Below are 24,559 nucleotides of genomic sequence, written 5' to 3' on the forward strand. Positions count from 1 at the left end.
AAAGCAGCGATGAATGTTGAGAAACAGGGTGGAGTGGTTAACAATACCTTTGCGCTGAAGTCTATCAGCCAGTCCTCTGTTTGTGTCTCCACCAGAATCCCCTCAGCCACAGATGGTACAGGCTCACCTCCCTGATCAGATACGCTGGGGGGCTCCTCTTCTGGGGCGGGGGTCCGCACTGTCCACTTGTCCTTGAGGTCTGGCTGACGCATCGCGGCGTGTGGTAGCTTCATCTGCGGGGGGCTCACGTGATCCTTCCATGGTCACAGGTGGTGAAATGGGCTCTGGGTCCGGCTGTATTCTGGACTGGGGATTGATGCTCTTCAGACACTAGATGATGGCTTCGAAAACGAATCCATAATTGGTCCGGTCTTCTGTAATGTGTGGTCGCTGGCAAACCGACGAAGAAGATGAAAGGTAATTCCAATATTTAAAGTTTAATGACAATAATTCAGGAACAGGTAGCAATACACACATAAAACGTATGAGACCGGGTACTGAACTGAAAACAAGCAGGAACTGATATACACAGAGCAGAAGATGAACTAATGATGAACAGCTGTGATGGTGAGTTAGTGTCCGTGGTGACTGATGAGTGGCGGGAACTTAGAAAAAAGTAACACGTGCGATAAATGAAAAACAAAACAAACAGCACATGATGGTGACAGTGTGACGAATGTGTTCTTGATCCGCCCCTTTTATCGAGGATGCATTAGGAAGTGACTTGTGTGGACTTAAAACAGCCAGGTATCCCAGAATGCATCTAGCATCAACCAGCAAGCGTCAATAGTGGAGGAGAAAACCTGCAGTTTTAAAAATATTGTGTCACAAACTGTAGTTTTAAGCATTTTTCAGGTGAGAATGTAGTCGTTTAAAGCTCAAATCTAAAATGTGTTCTGATGCTTTCGGAGTTGTGAGATCCAGGCGATCACCGGGCGCTCAGTGCTCATGTACCCATTCGAGAACAGCCTTACCTCGGCTAGTCCTTCTACCGTTTGCCACTGGCTTTGATGTCAGTGGCTGTGTGTCTGATGTCTGTAGTGGTTAAACTTGAGATATAATTCGTCTTGTGTATATCTTATGGGCAATCTTTGCTCTCATTGATCTATAATTTGCTCCTGGGCATATAGTTTTAGCTGAGGGTAAAGTGAAGTTTCACAACTTTATATATTTATACATACAATTGTAGGGTATTGACTTTGTGCATTTGACTGAAGTGTTTGCTTGTTTTTATTTCCTTTTGTAAAAGTAAAAGCTTTTTAGACTTTATAATTATACTTTTATTATAGATTCTATTGTTCATTAAAACTGACATTTAACAAAATGAGACAAGATTGTGTTTTATTTCAATTTTGTGATAGAAACATATACATACAGCTAAGAGTATATGCACATAGTGCCTGACCCACTTGTTATGGTTCATGTTTTTAAAGTGAAATCAAAAAGAGGCAGTGTTGTGTTTTCTTCTTGCCAATGGTAGGGAAAGAATTAATATCAATATATTATATCTTAGATTGTTTCGCTTTCACTTTTCCTGTAAATACAAGGCTTTATATGAACTGATTAACTAACAGGCTTTTCACTTTCACTTTCCTGTTCCAGTAAATGGGAGGCTTTTTATGAAAGGGCTTACAAACAACCAACTATAAGATCCTGACACTGGACTTCCCCCAGCAGCACACATATTATACGTCTCCTTTATCTGACACAATATCAGCAGAGGATGATTAATCAACTCCAGAAAGTGCATTACCATATTCATTTTCTACATACCAGACTTTATTTCTGTCTTACGTCAACAAAAGTATGTTTTACTAAATATCATTACTATCACTAGTATCTTTTGATACTGCTTTCCCTAAATTTCAACTAAAACCTTTTCATGTAAGTAGTAATAGGACAAAGGAAACAAAGGTTTCAGTTTAGTGTCAAATGGATTTTTTTTTTTTTTTTACCGGATTGATTTCTCATGAAAAGTTCAAGAAACATGGATTCTTAAATGATAAAAATGTAGATCTTTATTGAATAGTTTAATGGTTAAAAATCCTCTAATGCAATAAAGCAAGCATAAAAGGATTCAATAAAGGCAAACAGCAACAAATCAAATTTATGCAGTTTTGCTGATAAGGTGAACATACACTATATTGCCAAATGTATTAGGACACCCCTCAAAGTCATTGAATTCAGGTGTTCCAATCACTTCCATGGCCACAGGTGTATAAAATCAAGCAGCTAGGCATGCAGACTGCTTCTACAAACATTTGTGAAAGAATGGGTCACTCTCAGGAGCTCAGTGAATTCAAGCGTGGTACCGTGATAGGTTGCCACCTGTGCAATAAGTCCATTCGTTAAGTCCAGCTGTTAGTGGTATCATAACAAAGTGGAAGCAATTGGGAACAACAGAAACTCAGCCATGAAGTGGTAGGCCACGTAAAAATCACAGAGCGGGGTCAGCGGATGCTGAGGCGCACAGTGCGCAGAAGTCGCCAACTTTCTGCAGAGTCAGTAGCTACAGACCTCCAAACTTCATGTGGCCTTCAGATTAGCTTAAGAACAGTGCGTAGAGAGCTTCATGGAATGGGTTTCCATGGCCGAGCAGCTGCATCCAAGCCTTACATCACCAAGTGCAATGCAAAGCGTCGGATGCAGTGGTGTAAAGCACGGCGCCACTGGACTCTAGAGCAGTGGAGACGTGTTCTCTGGAGTGACCAATCACACTTCTCTGTCTGGCAATCTGATGGACGAGTCTGGGTTTGGTGGTTGCTAGGAGAACAGTACTTGCCTGACTGCATTGTGCCAAGTGTAAAGATTGGTGGAGGAGGGATTATAGTGTGGGGTTGTTTTTCAGGAGTTGGGCTTGGCCCCTTAGTTCCAGTGGAAGAACTCTTAATGCTTCAGCATACCAAGACATTTTGGACAATTTCATGCTCCCAAATTTGTGGGAACAGATTGTGGATGACCCCTTCCTGTTCCAACATGACTGCACACCAGTGCACAAAGCAAGGTCCATAAAGACATGGATGAGCGAGTTTGGTGTGGAGGAACTTGACTTGCCTGACCTCAACCCGACAGAACACCTTTGGGATGAATTAGAGCGGAGACTGCGAGCCAGGCCTGACCTCACAAATGCGCTTCTAGAAGAATGGTCAAAAATTCCCATAAACACACTCCTAAACCTTGTGGAAAGCCTTCCCAGAGGAGTTGAGGCTGTTATAGCTGCAAAGGGTGGGCGAACTCCATATTAAACCCCACGGATTAAGAATGGGGTGTCATTAAAGTTCATGTGCACGCAAAGGCAGGCGTCACAAAATTGTACAATAATTTTAAGCTCAGAACTATCATAGATAATGGTAGCACTTTATTTTACAGTCTTGTTCCCTGTGTAAATACTATGTACTTATTATAGTACTTGCAATAACTGGGTAATAACCAGGTACTAGACCTGAACCTACCCCTAAACCTAACCTTAACTTATGTAGTTACTGTATATTACCCAGTACTTTCATAGGTAAGTACACTGTAAGTAAATGTAAGTGCTTGTCCTACAAAATAAAGTCTAACCACTGAGGCTCATTCTTGTGTTACACAGCACGTTTGAGCAGGTTCATTCTCTCACTTCAAGCAAAAATGGTTGATCAATGTTTATATGTGAAATTGTGATTAAAAGCCTAACTTCAATCTGTTCATCATCTCAAGAAATCAAATCTCTTCAGGAAAAAAAAAGTGAAAGGCTTCTCTCCAGTGTGAACTCTCATGTGGCCTTCAAAACTTTCATTTCGGATAAACGTTTTTCCACACTGTTGGCAGAAGTAGGGGTGTCTCTAAGTAACTTTAAGACTGCCTTTTTTTAAACTCTTTCCACACTGAAATTCTTTCCACACTTCCAGAGTTCCAAATAAGATTTCATGAGCACCAAATCAGCAAATTAGGAAGATTCCAGTCGCAATTCCACAAATGTACCACATGTGTGAAGACAGTGATCTCCGAGCTGCACCAAGTGGACTTCTACGCTAGCACCACTGACCTGTGGTCCAGTCGTACGACTGAGCCCTACATGAGCTTTACCATTCACTTTCTTTCACTTGCTACCGTTCATGACGGTTTTCTATATCAAATGCTGTTATAAAAATTAATTATAATATTGCAATGTTATTTCACCCTGTATGTCCTTGTTTTGTTTTTTCTTCACTTTTCAGAAAATGCTGTTAAAGGTGATGAGCGCATTACTCAAGCTGTTGGTCTTTGCAAAAAGTTCGAGGGACATTTCTCCCACAGCTGGAAGGAGAAGATGGCCCTGAAAGAAGCACAAAAAGAGCACAACCTCCCAGAGCACTGACAGAATGCCCTACAAGGTGGGGATCGAGACAGAAAATGATTCAGAGAGTTTTGGAGCAGCAGCGGGCCATGTCAGCAGACAGAAAGTCAAGACATTTGGTTCCATCTTGGCAGGACCTAGATGTACTTGAGTCTATAAACCAGGCATTGCAGCCAATGCAAGAATTTACAGATGCTCTGTCAGGTGAAAGTTATGCAAGCGTTTCGTATGTGAAACCTGTACTTCACTTGATGAACACCTCAGTTCTTGCTGCAAAGGAAGAAGACAGTGATTTAACAAAGTTCATAGAGATGACGATTACATGAACACCAAGTATGACAACCCAGCAACTCAAGAACTTCTGGACATGACCTGCTTTATGGACCCCAGATTAATCAGCAATGATGAGGTGTCAGACATCAGAGCCAGGGTAAATGGTAATATGACAATAATAAGTGATAAAATAGTGCACTATAACTAGATTTGATTACAATAATTAATTTATTTTCTATATTAGGAGTAAAGCCTAAGTAATCAAGTTCACCAGGGCATGGGTCTATCAGATGTCATCCTAAAAAAGGGCAAAAAAAAAATCCCTGGGCAGTTTCTTCAAGACATCCCCAGCTCCGTCATCTATGGTACCATCGCACACTGTGGAGGCTGAACTGAACAGCTACTTGGTGTCTCCCACCATAGACAGTGAGATGGACCCTCTCTGAGTAAACTAGTCAAGAAGTATCTCTATATACCTGCAACAAGTTCACCTTCAGAGACTTTTTAGTACATCAGGAAATGTTGATATGCCAGCGCACATGTTTAAAACCTACCAAAGTCAATATGCTAGTTTTCCTGGCATACAAATTTAAAGGAACACTCCACTTTTTTTGAAAACAGGCTCATTTTCCAACTCCCCTAGAGTTAAACAGTTGAGTTTTACCGTTTTCGAATCCATTCAGCCGATCTCCGGATCTGGCGGTACCACTTTTAGCATAGCTTAGCATAGTTCATTGAATCTGATTAGACCATTAGCATCTCGCTCAAAAATGACCAGAGAGTTTTGATATTTTTCCTAATTAAAACTACTTGACTCTTCTGTAGTTACATCGTGTACTAAGACCGACGGAAAATGAAAAGTTGTGATTTTCTAGGCCGATATGGCTAGGAACTATACTCTCATTCCGGCGTAATAATCAAGGAACTTTGCTGCCGTACCATGGGTGCAGCAGGCGCAATGATATCACGCAGCGCCTGTGACCCCCTGCTTGCACAGGGAGCGTGCCTTGCAACCATGGAGACATTTGTGAGAGACGCTGCGTAATATCATTGCGCCTGCTGCACCCATGGTACGACAGCAAAGTTCCTTGATTATTACGCCGGTATGACAGTATAGTTCCTAGCCATATCGGTCTAGAAAATCGCAACATTTCATTTTCCGTTGGTCTTAGTACACGATGTAACTACAGAAGAGTCAAGTTTTAAATAGGAAAAATATTGAAACTCGTTGGTCATTTTTGAGCGAGACGCTAACGGTCTAATCAGATTCAATGAACTATGCTAAGCTATGCTAAAAGTGGTACCGCCAGACCCGGAGATCAGCTGAATGGATTCGAAAACGGTAAAACTCAACTGTTTAACTCTAGGGGAGCTGGAAAATGAGCCTATTCTCAAAAAAAGTGGAGTGTTCCTTTAAGGCTTGTACACTTTATGTTTAATAGTTTTTTTTTTTTTTGTTGTTTAACAATATTTTTATATATATATATTAAAAAATATATAAGCAAGGAAATATTTTGTTTAAAAGATGCTCTTGTTTCAAGATGCTCTTGATGATTGCATGGTTACATGTGAATAAAAAAAGTAATGTTTGAGAGTAATGCATTTTTGTGTGTGTTTGCAGGTCTATGGTAACAGCAAACCAGAAATCAGAATATCTGCCGAGGTTTTCAGTTACTCATAGTGTTTTAAAGTCAAAATGTTTGCACCTTGACATAGTTTTTTTTTTTTAGCCTGAACTAGATTTAATTAGATAAGAAGAATTTCTATTACCTGTTTATTTTAGTATGATCATTACATATATAATTTTTTTTTTTTTTTTAAATCGCTAATAAAAACAGCATTTTTTCTAGGGAAATGATATTGCAAGAAATATCGTAATTGCAATACTCAACAACAATATTGCATATTATCTGTAACGAATCGTCACACAGGCTGGGATCCATTTGCATGTTTTATTGAATAAGAGCGTGGTCGTACAGGCAGGGTCAAACAGGAGCAGACAAGTACCAAAGGGACAGGCAGAATCGAGGTCGGGAAACAGGCAGGGGTACGGGACAGGCAGATATCACTCACAGAACAGAACACAAGGCAGGGGTCAAAGGCAGGCAGCAGAGAGTCGTGGACGGGTAACAAACAGGATCAGCAACAGGTAATCAGACAGGGTAACAACGCTCAGAAATGTTCACAGAAGCAAAACAAGACTTCGCAATGAACTATGGTAAGTGGGAGAGCTTTATAGTCCGGGTAATGAGGAACAGCTGACGTGGTGATCAGTCCAAGGCACGGGGTTGTGGGAAATGTAGTGTGTATGCGGGTGTGTGTGTCAGTACTCAGGAGACGGCTCCCTCCAGTGGCCAGAGGAGGGAACCACGGAGCTCGTCTCCGTGACATTATCCCAGTATCGTGCAGCCTTATTTGTAATGTATATTTTATTCATAAAGTGCAGTTATTTTACATTTGATTAACAGTTTCTGTACCTGAATACCTGAAAATCTTAAAACATTGTTTATTTCAATCGTATCTTTGTTCTTTTTAAATTACTAAGTGTTTACTTGTCTTTAATAAAGGTTGAAATTTATATTAGTTAGGCTAGTATTTTTTGCTATGGTGTTTTTATAAGCTCCTTGGGTAAATGTTCTTTAGCCAATTGTTTTTGTTCATGATATTCAGCTACAATTAAATGTTTTGCAATAAGACTTGGATATCATTCACATTTATTCATTAAAATCCAAACCACACCCAACCCCATGTAGGAGAGCTGTAAATTAAGAGTAATGACTGCCAACCACAGCTGCCAGTATTTCCTGGTATTTTATAGGACAATCTTTTACAGTGTAGCCTCAAAAAATAAAAAAAATAAAAAATAAATAAATAAATAAATTATCCGAATATTAACAATTATTTCATATTATTTCCAATTTTTCCATATTTTGCAACTGTGTTCATGCTGTCTTAATGTTACGTTAAAAACGTTGTGTCTGTTGAGATAGAATTTAACTAACATTCCTTTTCCTTGCAGGATTAACATTTATATGCTTTTGAAACCTAAGTGTCCTCAAACCTTGGGCCTAAGTCAGTGTGTGTCTGAATCATATCTGAATATAACAAAAGGGGAAATGAAACTTAGGGACAGCTGGACAACTATCTAAATATAATAGCCCCATGATATTGAGTAACCAAGGAACTAATAAACACATGATTTGGGCAGATCTTGCTTTACCTAGTAACAGAAGGGTTTGACATATGAAGAAGATATGCTCCTATCCTATATAAACTCTTGCTGGTGGGATTCTCTGTGATTGATACGAGGTCCTCCGGTCGTGATTAAAGCTTACCCTAAGGCATAGTCTGGAGTCTGTTTGGTTTTTGCTGCGCAGTGGACTTGACGCTAGAGAATCTGACTTCCACACTCAAGTGATAGTGTTTAGTGGAGCACGAAAGACCTTATTAAGGTACGCTTAGTCGAGTATAAATTCATAGGTGTCTGGGACACCCGGTTTAACTTTAGTCAGGTGCGTAGAGGCAAATCTACCACACTGTCAAATGAAGGAAGGCTGTTGGATTTTCCAATGCTGACAATAAGGAAGGTAAAACAAATAACATGTTAATTCTTTATCTGAATGAATAAAGCTGTAATTAATGTCATTAAATCGTGAGTCTGTTTTGATTTAATGGTCAGAAGCTGTTCTACATGACAAATGAAATCACAAACATGACATTTGTAAATAAATTCATTTTATAAATACAATTTATTAATAAGTAATATAATTTTGTCAAATAAAACCTCTTTAATTGCGACACTCTTCAAAATTATCATTAATTTCTGTAGATCTGGACATTTTAATAAGGATCAAATGACTGAGTTCAGCTTTGAGAATGAAACCAACCTGTTTGTTCCTCAGTTTCTTCATGTTTCACTCTGAAGGTTTCTTCAATCTTCACTTCTTTAATCTCCTCTTTAATAAACGCCATCTTTATAACAGTGTTTCACGTGGATCTCAGTCGCTTCACCAGGAGTTTTTCTGTGTTTGGACACTCTGTCATGATTAAGATGAGAATAATTAACAGAAAGAAAAACACTCAAAACTAAATCTCTGAGTGTGTCTCAATCAGATCTAGTTCAGTAGTTCAGTGCACTGGTGAGAGAGTCAGATTGAGAGTTAATGGACTTAAATGATCTGATTAGAATAAAAACACTCAAAACTAGCACTACAAATTAATAAAAGAACACAAAATAGTTTAGTGGGTTCATATTTAGACACTTATGCTTTACACTTATTGATTTGTAGATTATATTAAATAGATTATACTTTCATCAAAATATTTGCAGCTGGTTATTAGTAAAAAAGTTGTCATTGCACACATTTGTTGTTCTCGTTGCATTTACACTGTTTGACCAGCAGTTGTCATCAATGTTTGAGGTGAAACTCTTGAGTTTCGAGAAGCTCCGTTTCTCTTATCAGTAGCTGGATTCATGTTTATGATAAACTGATTCACGATATAGGTAACTGTAAAATTGCCTGAATAGTTTGCATTGATTCAAACACTTTAAATGCTTAAAACAAACCTTTCTTCAGAAGTCACAGCAGATGCAGGAGCGCAGCGCAGCCTTGTGATGTCATATATCCACTCCACAATAAAAGTCCCGTTCAAGAAGTGCATAGAAATTGACATTCAAATAATAGAACATATATCATATTTAAACGCATGTTGGTCAGTGAAATGCAAAAAAATAATTACCAAAGAAAGAAAGAGTTTGAACCAAATCTAATATGGGAGATTCTGTTAATTATCCTCTTACGCTCGTCAGTAAGAAGTAAAAATAAATGAATAAATAAATAAATCCTTAAATTGGACAGAGTTAAACTAAAGCACTGACATCACAGAGTTTACCGGCATTATAATAAAGACGTGTGAATGGTATCTTACTGGCAAAAATATGGAACAGCTTGTGTGAACAGCACATTTGTGTAATTACCGGAAACATCGTTCTGGTAATTTTATGGTAATTTACCAGGATTACAGTGTGAAAGGGTTTACATGTTCAAGGAATTTAGTTATCAGGTGAGATCGCGAGAGTTTGCTCATACGATTAAATGCCATCACTGAGGAAACATCGCATCATCTCTTGTGATTGATTCTCCCTGTTTATCCTCAGGTATCGGATCACTAAAGTGATTATAAAGTATTTCGAAAACGAGTATGAATGTTAAGAACATGTGTATGTAATAGTAGAAAAAGACTAAAAGTTTTACTAAGTGTGTTAGTGCGTGTTTATGCGCGGAGCACATGGTCGTTGGGCTGCGTAACGTTAATGTGATTTTCGCCATGTGGAAAAACTAATTGGCCTAACGTTTTATATATATAATATGTGTATCAGGGGCGTTTCCTCCGAGGAGGCAAGAGAGGCAGTGCCTCCTCAAAAAAAATAGGATGAGAAATTAATCCATATTACATATAAAACAACACAAATATTACAAATTATGACATTAAAAAGAGCGCAAGTCACTCGTATTTCTTAAGGAACACTGCCCAACAGCGACACCTGCAGGTAAAGTTACAGCAGGAGTCATGCCTCCCTTTCTGCTCGTAGAAAACCATCAGACCCCCTATATGTTTTATTCACTGATGGTGAAAAGAATGAGAAATGTTTAGAGAATTTTTTGCGTATAGTTATAAGTTAATATATTCGCAACAAAAAGTAAAAAAAAAATATATATATATATTATTACTGTGACCAACCTGTATGTGAATATGAGTTATGTGTGTTTAACGTGAAAATCATACGAGTAAACACGATCACTGAGGAAACATCGGATCATCGTGTCCGGACCGCTTCCGACGTACCGACGTGGACATGAAAGGTTCAGTAGATTATTTGCTTTAAATGAATGGTTAATGTCTTGGTGTACTGAACAGAAGCTGCTCTTTATAAATAATTGGAATCTTTTCTGGGAGCGACCTAGGCTCTTCCGTGCTGATGGCCTGCACCCCAGCAAAATCGGAGCTGATCTTCTGTCGGAAAACATCACCAAGACACTTCGCACCGTATGACTAGTAAGTCAAACCTCAAATCACAGTCTGTGTTCTACCCACTTAATTGATAGAAATGTGAGTGTAATACAGTCTATAGAAACTGTGTCTATTCCCCGAATAGTGAGGTTCAACTATAAAAATAAAGGATCTAGAAAAAATCTGATCGTGATCAAACCAGAAATTCGCAAAATTACCGAACAAAAACAATTTCTAAAGCTAGGGCTACTAAACATTAGATCGCTGACACCTAAGGCGGTTATTATAAATGAAATGATCACAGATAATAGTCTTGATGTAATTTGCCTTACTGAAACATGGCTTAAACCAAATGATTATTTCGGTCTTAATGAGTCTTGTCCACCTGGCTACTGTTATAAAAATAAATGCCGTCCGGTTGGCCGTGGCGGTGGCGTTGCAACAATCTATAGAGAGATTCTTAACGTTACCCAGAAAACAAACTACAGGTTTAACTCATTTGAAATTCACGTGCTAGACGTTACACTCTCAGATATAAATAAAAAGTCGCTACTATCTCTTGCTTTGGCTACTGTTTATAGACCTCCAGGGCCTTATGTTGATTTGCTAAAAGAGTTTGCAGACTTTCTCTCAGACCTATTGGTCAACGTTGATAAAGCGCTGATTGTTGGAGATTTTAACATTCATGTAGATAATACAAATGATGCGTTAGGGGCTGCGTTTACAGATTTACTAAACTCCTTTGGGGTCAAACAAAACATCACTGGACCCACTCACCGTCTTAATCATACACTAGATTTAATTATATCACATGGAATCAATCCTACTGATATACAAATTCTACCGCAAAGTGACGATATCACTGATCATTACCTTGTAACATGCGTACTGCATACTGCTGATATTTGTCAAATTGCGCCACGATATCGACTAGGTAGAACAATTCTTCCGACAACTAAAGATAAATTCACAAATAAACTGCCTGATCTGTCTCACCTGCTCATTGTACCCAAACACACAAATGATCTTGAGAAAATTACTAGCAGTATGTGCACCACTTTCACTAGTACATTAGATACTGTTGCACCGATGAGATTAAAAAAGGTTAGAGAGAAAAATACTGTACCATGGTACAACAATATTACTCACGCTATCAAAAGAGAAACTCGTAATCTAGAACGCAAATGGAGACAAACTCGTTTAGAGGTCTTTAGAATCGCGTGGAAAGACAGCTCGTCCCGTTATAGAAAGACTCTAAAAGCAGCCAGGGCCGAGCATCTCCGCAAACTCATAGAAAATAACCAAAACAATCCAAGGTTCTTGTTTAGTACAGTGGCTAGATTAACAAATAAACAGACATCACCAGAACAAAACATTTCATTACAGTTTAGTAGCGATGACTTTATGAATTTCTTTACTGAAAAAATCGAAAGCATCAGAAATACGGTTGTAAATGTACAACCCTTGACAGAGTTTTATGATTCAGCCTCAATTATCATCCCTCAAGAACAGTTGCAGTGCTTTACAACTATAGGACAGGAAGATCTAAATAAACTTATCACAGCGTCTAAACCAACAACATGTTTATTAGATCCAATACCCACTAAACTACTGAAAGAATTGTTACCTGTAGCAGAAGAGCCTCTTCTCAATATTATTAACTCGTCTTTATCTCTAGGTCACGTTCCAAGACCGTTCAAGTTAGCAGTTATTAAGCCTCTCATTAAGAAACCACAATTAGATCCAAATGTATTGGCAAATTACAGACCCATTTCAAATCTTCCATTTATATCGAAAATATTAGAAAAAGTGGTGTCGGTCCAATTGTGCTCCTTCCTGCAAAAAAATGCTATCTATGAAAAATTTCAGTCAGGATTCAGGTCTCGTCATAGCACAGAAACTGCGCTCGTTAAAATTACAAATGACTTACTTCTAGCTTCTGACCAAGGCTGTATCTCTGTCACGAATGTGGCTCCCTCGGCCCTTCCTCCGGACCACCGGAGGGAGCCATCACCGGAATACTGATCAGTTCTCATTCGGACTACGTTTCCCATGGGCCCTCATTCCTGGGACTGATTGCACACACACCTGCACCGCATCACACTCACACTATTTAAGACACACACACACACTCACACATCGCGAAGTCTTGATTTGCCTTGGTGATCATTTCTGAGCGTTTTTCTGTGGACTGTTTACCTGTTATCGATTGGACTGTTTATTCCCTGCGACCCTTTGCTGCCGACCCTGATCTTTGCCTGTTTCCTGGACTGTGAATGTTTTGCTGCCTGCCCTGATCCTTGCCTGTACCCTGATTCTGTTTGTCTGCCGCCTGCCTCGACCATTGCCTGTTACTGTTTTTGCCTCTGCCTTTGCCCTGTCTACTCTGTAAGTACTTTTAATAAACTAGCTGCAAATGGATCCACATTCTGTCGACCCATCATTACAGAAGACTTCGCCACACAGTGATCCAGCAGCCCTCATGCAGATTTCATCTGAATTAACTGCCCAGGCCAACCAGCTGGCGGTGCATCAACATCAACTCAACCGCTTAACTTCCCTTACTGAAGAGCTGGTGAAGACGCTTCAAGACCTCCGATTCAGTCCTGCCGAAACCGCCACGCCGCCGCCCGCTGCTCCCGCCAATCCAGGCTTCGCGGCCTCTCCTGCAGTCAATCCTCGCCTAGCGCTCCCAGAAAAGTTCGACGGCACTCCAGCCAGATGTAAGGGGTTCCTTCTCCAATGTTCCCTGTTCATCAACCAGCAACCGTCCCTGTACCCCACCGAATCCAGTCGGATATCGTTTGTGTGTTCCTTGCTCACCGGCAAAGCACTGGATTGGGCCACCGCGGTGTGGAGGGATGACAACCCCGTGTTTTCCACTTTTCAAGATTTCTTGCGAAACTTTAAAGAAGTCTTTGAACATCCCGAAGGAGGCAGAAGCGCTGGCGATCAGTTACTTTCTCTCAGCCAAGGTAAACAAACAGCAGCCGAGTACGCGCTGATATTTCGTACTCTGGCCGCTCAAACGAACTGGGTTGAGGACACTCTAAAGCTGTTGTTCCGAAGGGGCCTAACACTGGAACTGCAGGCCGAACTCGCATGCCGGGATGAGGGAAGTTCGCTCAACGCTTTCATTGAACTTGCCATTCACATTGACAACCTGCTACGAACCCGACACCCCGTCCGGCAATCCTCCTCAGCCAGTCCCGCTCTGGAACCCATGCAACTTGGCTATACCCCACTACCTCCCGAAGAGAGAGAAAGGAGACGACAACGACACCTGTGTCTCTACTGCGGCCAGGCTGGCCATGTCAAGATCAATTGCCCCGTACGACCTCAGTCTTCCAATTCCAAAGCGGTGAGTTCTCCTCATCACTCTAACTACTCTTCCAACTGCTTCAAAATCCCAATTCAAATTACCGTTCATGGCAAAAATCTATCCACTCACGCCCTACTGGATTCTGGAGCCGCTGGGAATTTCATGTCAGATTCATTCATCAAAGATCATAACATCCCTCTAACAGACTGTAATTCCCTGTTAACAGTGGAGGCGCTAGATGGGAAGCCCATCGGTGGAGGCAGAGTAGTCCATATCACCGCCGAGCTCACTTTGCAAGTAGGAGCTCTTCACCATGAACAAATCCGCTTCTATGTTATTCACTCACCCAACAACTCAGTGATCCTTGGTCTACCGTGGCTCAGAACCCATAACCCTCACGTTTCCTGGAAAGATGGCCAGATTGTGCAATGGGATGCTAACTGCCATAAAGGTTGCTTGAAACAAATCACCCCTCTGCCAGTTCAAACTGCTTCACTCCACGATTCTGACACCGGAAAACTTAACATACCCGAAGTATACGCTGATCTGGCTGTGGCATTCAGTAAAAACAAATCCACTGAGCTACCTCCTCATCGTCCCGGTGACTGTGCCATCGACCTGCTGCCTGGTACCACGCCTCCCAAGGGCAGGATCTTCCCCCTGTCACAACCCGAGTCGGCAGCAATGAAAACCTACATTGAGGAGGAACTAGCCAAAGGGTTTATCCGCCCGTCCACATCACCAGCAGCATCAGGGTTCTTCTTCGTGAAGAAAAAAGACGGCGGGTTAAGGCCCTGTATTGATTACCGTGGATTAAATGACATCACCGTCAAGTTCCGGTACCCCTTGCCTTTGGTTCCTCCAGCCCTTGAACAACTCAGACAAGCCGCATACTTCACCAAGCTGGACCTCCGTTGTGCATACAACTTAATCCGCATCAGAGAGGGGGACGAATGGAAGACAGCCTTTTCCACAGCCACTGGTCACTACGAGACCCTCGTCATGCCGTTCGGGCTGTCCAACAGTCCCTCTGTTTTCCAGTCCTTCATTAACGACGTCTTCCGTGACATGCTCAATCGCTGGGTCATAGTCTACATAGATGACATCCTCATCTATTCCAACTCTTTTGAGGAACATGTTCAGCACGTACGGGCAGTACTTCAAAGACTGATACAACACAGACTATATGCAAAAGCTGAGAAATGCGAATTTCACCAAACCTCCACAACCTTTCTGGGTTACGTTATCAGCCGTGAGGGCGTGGCCATGGATGACAGTAAGGTGAGGGCGGTACTGGATTGGCCACAACCTCGCACACTGAAGGAATTACAACGGTTCTTGGGGTTTGCCAACTTCTACAGGCGATTCATACGGAACTTCAGCGGCGTTGCAGCCCCGTTAACGTCCATGACCAAGCGGCAGTCCTCACGTCTCACCTGGTCCTCTGAAGCAGTACAGGCTTTCCAGGAGCTAAAGGAGCGTTTCACTTCAGCACCCATTCTCCGTCACCCAGACCCTGAGCTCCCTTTCATTGTAGAAGTGGACGCCTCCAGCACGGGCATAGGGGCCGTCCTTTCTCAGCGCCAAGGTAACCCAGAGAAGATGTACCCGTGTGCCTTTTATTCTAGAAAAATGTCGGCGGCTGAACGTAATTACGATGTGGGCAATCGGGAATTACTGGCTATGAAGGCAGCACTGGAGGAGTGGCGTCACTGGCTGGAGGGAGCAAAACATCCGTTCACCATTCTCACAGACCATAAAAACCTGGAATACCTGCGTTCCGCCAAGCGTCTAAATCCACGGCAAGCTAGATGGGCCTTGTTCTTCACACGCTTCCAGTTCTCGGTAACTTATAGACCAGGCTCTAAGAACACCAAGGCAGACGCGCTGTCACGGCAGCATGAGGAGGTGGAACGGACAGAGAACACAGAGAATATAATCCCTGACACTTTACTGCTTGCTCCAGTTCAATGGGACATTATCACAGAGATCACACATGCTAACGAACAGACCGCTCCTCCTCCAACATGCCCACCTGATCGCACCTACGTCCCAGCACAGCTCCGAAATAGGCTACTTCATCATGTGCACGACTTCCCAAGCTCAGGTCACCCAGGTGTCACAGCCACCTTCCACCTGCTACAAAACCGGTTCTGGTGGGACTCTATGCTAACCGACACCTCCCGCTTCATCTCTAACTGCTCACTCTGTCAGACCACCAAAGCATCACATCAAGCGCCAGCCGGTTTGTTGCAACCGCTACCCATTCCCCAACGTCCCTGGTCTCATATCGCCATTGACTTCGTCACTGATCTCCCAGAATCCCAGGGCCACACCACCATTCTCACCGTCATCGACCGTTTCTCAAAAGCCTGCAGACTCATACCACTGGCCAAGCTCCCCACAGCATTCGAAACGGCCGAGCTTCTCTGCAATTATGTGTTTCGATTCTATGGACTACCCGAGGACATTGTGTCAGACAGAGGCCCACAGTTCACATCTCGAGTCTGGTCCTCCTTTTTCAAAAACCTCAATATCAATGTCAGCCTCACTTCAGGGTACCATCCAGAATCCAATGGCCAGACAGAGCGCATGAACCAGGAATTAACACGTTTTCTACGCACCTACTGCCAACGCAACCAGACGGACTGGAGTCGTTATCTGCTCTGGGCAGAGTATGCCCAAAACTCCCTACAAAAACCTGCCACTGGTGTCACGCCCTTTCAATGCGTCTTGGGCTTCCAGCCTCCATTATTTCCTTGGTCTGGGGAACCATCCAATCTACCATCTGTCACTGAATGGATGCAAAGAAGCGAGGAAACCTGGGACCAAGCTCATCAGCACTTACAACGCGCCGTAAGAAGGCAGGAGATGCAGGCCAATCGTCACCGACGTCCCAATCCCCAGTACGCCGTGGGACAATGGGTTTGGCTGTCCACTAGAGACCTCCGGCTAAGGCTTCCATGCAGAAAACTCAGTCCCAGGTTTGTAGGGCCCTTTCAAATTATCAAACAAATAACTCCAGTATCATTTCGTTTAGATTTGCCTGTTAATTACCGTGTCTCTCCCACTTTTCATGTTTCGCTGTTGAAACCCGCCGGGGGTCCGAGAGGGGAGCCAGAGGGAGCCGAGGTCCGCGCCCCCCCACCCTTGATGATTGAAGGCGAGGAAGCCTATCAAGTACGAGAGCTGCTCGATTCCAGGCGCCGGGGTAGGAGACTACAATACTTGGTCGACTGGGAGGGGTACGGCCCGGAGGAGCGATCCTGGGTCAATGCGGATGATATCCTGGACCCCTCACTCACAGAGGAATTTCATCGGACGCACCCGGAGAGACCGGCCCCTCGACCACGTGGTAGACCCCGGCGTCTGCTTCCTCGCGTCTGGAGCCGCTCACAGGGGGGGGGGCTCTGTCACGAATGTGGCTCCCTCGGCCCTTCCTCCGGACCACCGGAGGGAGCCATCACCGGAATACTGATCAGTTCTCATTCGGACTACGTTTCCCATGGGCCCTCATTCCTGGGACTGATTGCACACACACCTGCACCGCATCACACTCACACTATTTAAGACACACACACACACTCACACATCGCGAAGTCTTGATTTGCCTTGGTGATCATTTCTGAGCGTTTTTCTGTGGACTGTTTACCTGTTATCGATTGGACTGTTTATTCCCTGCGACCCTTTGCTGCCTGCCCTGATCCTTGCCTGTACCCTGATTCTGTTTGTCTGCCGCCTGCCTCGACCATTGCCTGTTACTGTTTTTGCCTCTGCCTTTGCCCTGTCTACTCTGTAAGTACTTTTAATAAACTAGCTGCAAATGGATCCACATTCTGTCGACCCATCATTACAATCTCAATACTAGTGTTACTTGATCTCAGTGCTGCGTTCGACACTATAGATCATAAAATACTCCTAGATCGACTACAGAATTACATTGGTATCCAGGGACAGGCATTACGGTGGTTTAGGTCGTATCTATCAGACCGTCACAATTTTGTTTATTTAAACGGGGAAAAATCTAAGATAACAATAGTAAATTATGGAGTGCCTCAAGGATCTGTCTTAGGCCCTCTGCTATTTTCAATATACATGCTGCCACTTGGTAATATTATAAGAAGACATGGAATTAGTTTCCACTGCTATGCCGATGATACTCAATTATATATTTCAACACAACCAGATGAAATCTCTAAATTATCCAAGCTGACAGAGTGTGTTAAAGAAGTAAAACATTGGATGACTAGTAATTTTCTTCTATTAAATTCAGATAAGACTGAAGTATTACTTATTGGGCCAAAAACCTGTACACAGAATCTCTCAGACTACAATTTGCATTTAGAAGGATGTACTGTTACTCCATCCTCGACAGTTAAAGACCTGGGTGTTATATTAGACAGCAACTTGTCCTTTGAAAATCATATTTCATATGTTACAAAAACAGCCTTCTTCCACCTCAGAAACATTGCTAAGATACGGAATATGTTATCTGTTTCTGATGCAGAAAAGTTAGTTCATGCTTTCATGACGTCTAGACTAGATTACTGTAATGCATTACTAGCTGGTTGCCCTGCTTCCTCAATAAACAAGCTACAATTAGTACAAAATGCAGCTGCTAGAGTTCTTACCAGGTCAAGAAAATATGATCATATAACACCAATTTTATCATCTCTTCACTGGTTACCTATTAAGTTCCGTATCGATTATAAAGTACTGCTAATGACCTATAAGGCTCTAAATGGTTTAGCTCCTGTGTACTTAACCGACCTTTTATCGCCCTACAATCCTTCACGCTCTTTAAGATCACAAAACTCTGGACTTCTGGTTGTACCTAGGATAGCTAAGTCCTCTAAAGGAGGGAGAGCGTTTTCACATTTGGCTCCTAAACTCTGGAATAGCCTTCCTGATAATGTTCGGGGCTCAGACTCGCTCACCCAGTTTAAATCTAGATTAAAGACACATCTCTTCAGCCAAGCATTCACATAATCCATCTCATATCAGATCAATTGCACATGACTATCTTTGCTTAATGTTATGAACAGCAGCTATGCTAATTATTCTCCATTTGCTTTTCTGTTTGGGCGTCCCGAGGTGACTAGAGAGTACATCAGTTTCAGTTTGGATCCAGCCTCTTAAGAAGACCTCAGATGACTAAAACTTTGGAAGAGACGGCGCCAACTCCTGCGATGACTTCAGAAGATGCAACATCTGGATCAACACGCACATTCACATTCTATAAATCCTAATTATTGTTAATATGTAATTCATTTTTCCAGGAGCTCTTTGCTTCTACCTCCAATTACATTGCTAACAGTGATTGTATGTTAATCGCCTAAATTATTACATTATTAGCTAACTGCAGTCTCCAAATTGTAATGTTGATATGCTTTCTCTGTAAAGCTGCTTTGAAACAATATGTATCGTGAAAAGCGCTATACAAATAAATGTGAATTGAATTGAAAATTTGAGGTTGATATCTCAAAAAATGAGCTTTCAGTAAGATTTTGTTTGGGCGCAGTACCAGATTTTCCCCATTAGATGCCAGCAAAACTCCACTGGTACACACAGTGGTTGGATTTGTGATTTACAGTAGAGTTTTTCTAGCTCAAAAATTACAAACACACACACACACACATACTTTTTTTTTATAACACACATACAACTCACACTCTGACATCCATACCAACACACACACACACACACACAATTATAGTTGCATAATTTATCCAATTGGCTCTATAATATGCAGAAGCAGAAAACAGGAATAATGCGAGTATTTGCTTTATAGGCCAAACCTGAGAAAATGGCTCCATCTGGTAAAAAAAATTGTAAAAATGTAAATTTTGAAGCCCTGCCATTCTGCATCATTGCATCATTTTATAGTTAAATGGCAGTGGGATTAAAAAATGCAATTTTAATGGGTTTCAATGTGGACATTTTTGTCCAAAAGGTCCTTAGAGGAACTATTTTGTGCACCTAGTGCAAAATAGAATTATTAAAGGAAATGGGGGTGAAATAGAAAAATTCAGATGAAAACTACTATAAACACCAGCTTCACCTCTCAATCATACATGTAATTCAAAGTGAATCTTGTGCCAAAAGATTCTTTGACTTGTCAGGCATTTTGTCTCTCAGAGGTACAGTTGCCCGTATCTCTCTCAAGGGACTGATGGAAATCCACTGGACAAGTCATTATGAAGTCACAAAATGTGTGTGAAAAATGTGCGATCTTCACACCCTATCGAAGGACGCATCTCCAGTATTGCTATTTAGAGTTTGATCATAGCCCAGATAGCATGTAATCATTGAACCAATGTTGAGTCAGTGTTGATGGACCTCTGCATGTGTGGACACACGTTCATGTACACAAACAAACTATTTTGAGTATTACAGGCTTTCTTTATCCTCAAATCAGTGAGGCTCAGATCAATGAGGCCTACAATCAGTTAGTTTCAAAAATGAATACAAAACCTGTCCTAATTGAAAGAAAACAAGCTGACTAAAAGATTGAATCCAATCTTTGGTGATAAGGTAACAGAGAGATTTATCAGCAATTGTTTGCAGGCAGCTCGAAATTTACCCAGGCTCAGGCGTTCATGTGCCAAAAAATGTGTGGTGGTCAGCTAGCCATGCAAACAGCCCCACTGCTATGACACTTAGTGTTCAACATTGAGACACTTTTAAAGAGCAATCTCAGAGGGATGTCACTGTTCGTAGAGTGTGTTTGTGTTTGTTTAATTTTGGTTCATTTTAATTATGTAGACTGATTTCATATATGAAAAAAAAAATAGAAAGGCATGGTTTAGTATTTACATTGTAGGAGAGTTAATTTAGTTCATTTACTTCTAATTTCTTGAATGTTGCTGTTTCTTGGGTGGCAAGTCAAAAAGGGCAGGCCCCGGTGAAGCACAAGAGGCCCTGGACTGAATCAATATTGATGCTATGAGTATGTATGTCTCATATGTATGATGTGAATTTGGAGTGAAACTGACGGTCAGATGAAAATCATGTAGAATCATTAACATAAACCTGTATTAATGAATTATATAATAGTATAATAATAATAATAATAATAATAATAAATGTCAGTATAGGACACTATACTCGTAATAAACTCTGAGCTGTCTAATCCAATAAGGACAGTTCTGGGTTGAGGAAGCTTTTATGTTATTTATCAAAAATCCATTATAAATGTTAATTTAATTATGTTAAAATGGTGTCATTATCCCTGTCTATGAACAGTAATTTATTGTTTGAAAATATGAAAGTGTAGCTTGTTGTTGTTTTTCCCTTGTATTTTCCTACTTCTTTGTTCTACCGTCAGGTATTTGCTACTTGAATATTTGGCACTACTGCCATCTACAGGACAACAATAAGAATAACAACTGTTCGCCACAGAAAATAAACAAGTTTTATTTTTTCTGTCACAATCCCCCTTCTTTCTTTCTTTTCTTTTTTTTTTTTTTTTTTTTTTACCAAAACCTCATTTTACATTGTGACTTTGGCAGAGATGTGCAACAATATCAAAGACCACAGAAGTACAAAACTATTTCTCTCTGGGCCAAATCTTAAACATTCGGAGAGTTTCATTCTGAGAGTAAAGTGAACTTAGAAAAAGAGCAAATCTGAGAAAATGAAGGACTGTATTTTTGTAATGATTTCCTTTTGTATCATTTCACTAAGTTAAAGTATGAGAAATGTCCTGACTTTTTAACAAAAAAGGAACACCAAAAGTAAAATTTTACATTTTAAATGCATTTATTGGCAACACACAATGCTTAGATTCTTAACTTGCTTGCTTTTTTTTATTCATGCAAAATGAATGACTAGTATAAATTACATCATCCCAAAACAACATTATGATACAATCTGCTCATTTGTGATACATTACATATTCAGTTCATTCAATATAATATAAATCAGTTTTAGATGATTTTCACTTTTTTTCATGTAACAGGCTGTTTGGCAGAATCATGCAGTTATGTATCATACATCATACAAAGAATGAAGATGAAGACCATTTTTAAGCTCAAGTATTTTTAAGTATAATAAAAATGCACGCAGAGCATCTTAGCACAAAACCAAATGTACTTGTTTATAGCTGTGGTAAGAGCAGATAAAAGGTCAAAGTTTTACTCAAATACAGTGCGTGCTTTTTCTTTAACATAATTTATAGCATTACTGAAAAAGACTTTTGGATTATAGGATGATTGTTTTCTTGTTGCAGGTTTGTATGTTTTCCAGTCCTCCGGAAGCACTTCTCCTGTGGAAACTTTACTGATGATCTCTGCCTTCTTCCTGACGTCCATCAAAGACTGAATGCGATCTTTATATCCAGACTTGGCTTCTTGTTTCTCAGACTCAATCATCAGATCGATGTAGTCAGGGGTGGACAGAGGATTGGGCTTGAGGGCGATTTCCTGCAGTCGCTCCAAAGAATTTTGAGATTCTTCAATTAGTCCAGTCACAATATCCTGGACTTCCTCGAGCTCATTTTCAAGTTCTTCAAAGATCTTTTCTTTTGACATGACCTGTCCATGTGCATCCTCAAATCGCTTTTTTAAATCCTGATAGGTTTGCTTTCTCTTTTCTGTGACATAATCCCATCTGTATTTCTGATTGAAGTGCACATCCCAAGCACACTTTCCTGGACAGACCCTACACTTTCCATCTGTCATGGCCCAGCACGCATATCTTTCACTGTCATTTGCAATTCCGCATGTTTTATGACATGTGAAGTGACACTGCTGGCAGTTGGATAGGTAGTAACCAGTTTTGTTTTCGATTTTGTCTGGGACAGTTACTTCTACTTCATATTCAAAATCTTTGTTTGCATCCATCTCAGCCTTGTGCTGCTCCAGAGCTGCTCTTGTCTTCCTGATTTCATCCAGTTTTGTCAGACCAGCATTGATTTGAGGCTGGAGACGTTCCACAAGCACTTCTATCTGATGTCGCTCTTTTAGGACCTCCCGTGTCAGAGTCAAGCTCTTGGTTTCCATCGTGTTAAGGGATGTGAAGAATTTTCTCATGCTGGAAAATCCCATCTTCCAGAACATTTGGTCAAAGTTGTCACAGTCAGAGTCCTCATCCTCTGCAGATTTATTGATGGCAAACACAGCAGAGTTGTTGAACTTGAAGTGAAGAGGCTCTCCAGACTCATTGGTAGCACAGGACACCTCAGAGACTTTGATGGCCTCGAGAACAGGAGGTGTTTTCCCATCTGCAAAGGTGACCAGCACAAGGATGTTTTCAGCAATGTCCTTCCCAAATATGGAAAGAATGGAGTCAAAGATGTATTTCTGTGTGTGCGTCAGACGGGCAAGTGAAGCCTGTACTACAAAACACACGGCATCAATGCTGTCGATCCCTCCTGGATTAGAGAAGAACTCCTGAATCTGCTTTGTGATCTTCTGGTCATGTGAGATTCCTCTGGTATCACCGAAGCCTGGTGTGTCCACTATGGTCAGAGAATGTGGAATCTTGAAACCATCCATGTGATTGATCTGATATGCCGTGATCTCTGAAGTCTGACTTTCAGCCTGGGATTTCTGCTTCCCTTCATCTATCAGCACAAACCGGAAGTCGTCTTTCCATTCCACTCCCAGAATGTAGTTGATCATGCTGTTTATTAGGGTGGTTTTTCCTGCACCTGTGGCTCCGATCATCATGATGGTCTTGTTCTGTTTTGTGACGTTCTTCCCAAACGTGCTTCTTCTGCAGAATTCATCATTGTTCTGCCATGTTTCTTCCAGGTTGAGTTTAAACATGGGCAGGTTTTCATTGCTTCCATCGGCTATTTTTATGCTCCAGTTGTTCTTTATATTATGTGCAACACTTGAGCCCTTTCCATCGCTGTGGTCTTTTCCCATGTTTTTGCTTCTTGTGCTTTCTCTTGACATTTTTTGATTGTTGTTAACAGCAGACTGGCAAAAGTCTATTTGTCTTCTGGCTTTTTTCCACCTGGTTAATGGAAAAGGAAATAATTGTTTGTACATCAGTTTATAAAAACAGTATACAAAAGAAGTGAGAACTCTGTGCGATATCAGTAAAATGACAAAACGAAAACTCCCAATATATGCTTCAATGCAGGATATAAAGTTGTGAGATACATAATATTGTTGTGAATTTAATATGTTTTAAAAATATATAGCATGTATTAATCTCATGGCATTACATCCCGCATTCAAGCACATGTTATAACTAATCCTGACCAATTAAAATGATTAATCTAAGACATAAGCTATGTTGTAACTTAGAAATGAGTTAACTATCAGTATTTGCAATAATCTATAGTATGCAGGAAAAAATATGAAACTAGCAACAGCAACAATACTACTAATGGGTTTGTAATACTGTGCATATTACAGACTTTAAGATGATTGAATGAGTGAATGAGATGAAATATCACTGAGAGATGACAGAAGTGTTTATGATAGATATATCCAGAAACATCCAGGGTGCGAGCGGTCCTGCTTCTCATGAATCAGAGGATCAGGTGTGTGTGATAAGGAACCTGCCAGCTGATCATTACCACATCACGAAAAACACTGGCTGTGTCCAAAATCACACAAACTATGCAAAAGCGACAGCCCTTCCGGCGCACTGAATTCCCTCACTCTTTCTCATTCACTCCT

At 41.1% G+C, this 24,559-nt stretch overlaps 3 protein-coding genes across 9 annotated transcripts in view; all 3 read right to left on the reverse strand.

Annotated features, from left to right (window-relative positions):
* Positions 1-24,559, reverse strand: part of LOC127511152 (gastrula zinc finger protein XlCGF8.2DB-like) — a 227,952-nt gene that overhangs the window by 132,820 nt on the left and 70,573 nt on the right. The window contains exon 2 of one of the 6 annotated variants that reach the window (XM_051891787.1): positions 8,476-10,871. The exons of the other annotated variants lie outside the window; for them this stretch is intronic. Within the exon in view, the coding sequence (XP_051747747.1) occupies positions 8,476-8,560 (85 nt within the window). The 5' untranslated portion in view covers positions 8,561-10,871. The remainder of the gene's footprint in view (positions 1-8,475; positions 10,872-24,559) is intronic. 6 annotated transcript variants of the gene reach the window in all.
* The window catches only part of LOC127511102 (uncharacterized), a 91,472-nt gene that overhangs the window by 7,604 nt on the left and 59,309 nt on the right, over positions 1-24,559 (reverse strand). The gene's annotated exons all lie outside the window — the stretch shown is intronic.
* Positions 21,665-24,559, reverse strand: part of LOC127511101 (uncharacterized) — a 34,207-nt gene continuing 31,312 nt past the window's right edge. The window contains exon 2 of the mRNA XM_051891618.1: positions 21,665-23,885. Within this exon, the coding sequence (XP_051747578.1) occupies positions 22,058-23,824 (1,767 nt within the window). The 5' untranslated portion in view covers positions 23,825-23,885 and the 3' untranslated portion in view covers positions 21,665-22,057. The remainder of the gene's footprint in view (positions 23,886-24,559) is intronic.

The sequence above is a fragment of the Ctenopharyngodon idella genome, chromosome 4 (genome assembly GCF_019924925.1).
Source record: "Ctenopharyngodon idella isolate HZGC_01 chromosome 4, HZGC01, whole genome shotgun sequence".
Lineage (NCBI taxonomy): Eukaryota > Metazoa > Chordata > Actinopteri > Cypriniformes > Xenocyprididae > Ctenopharyngodon > Ctenopharyngodon idella.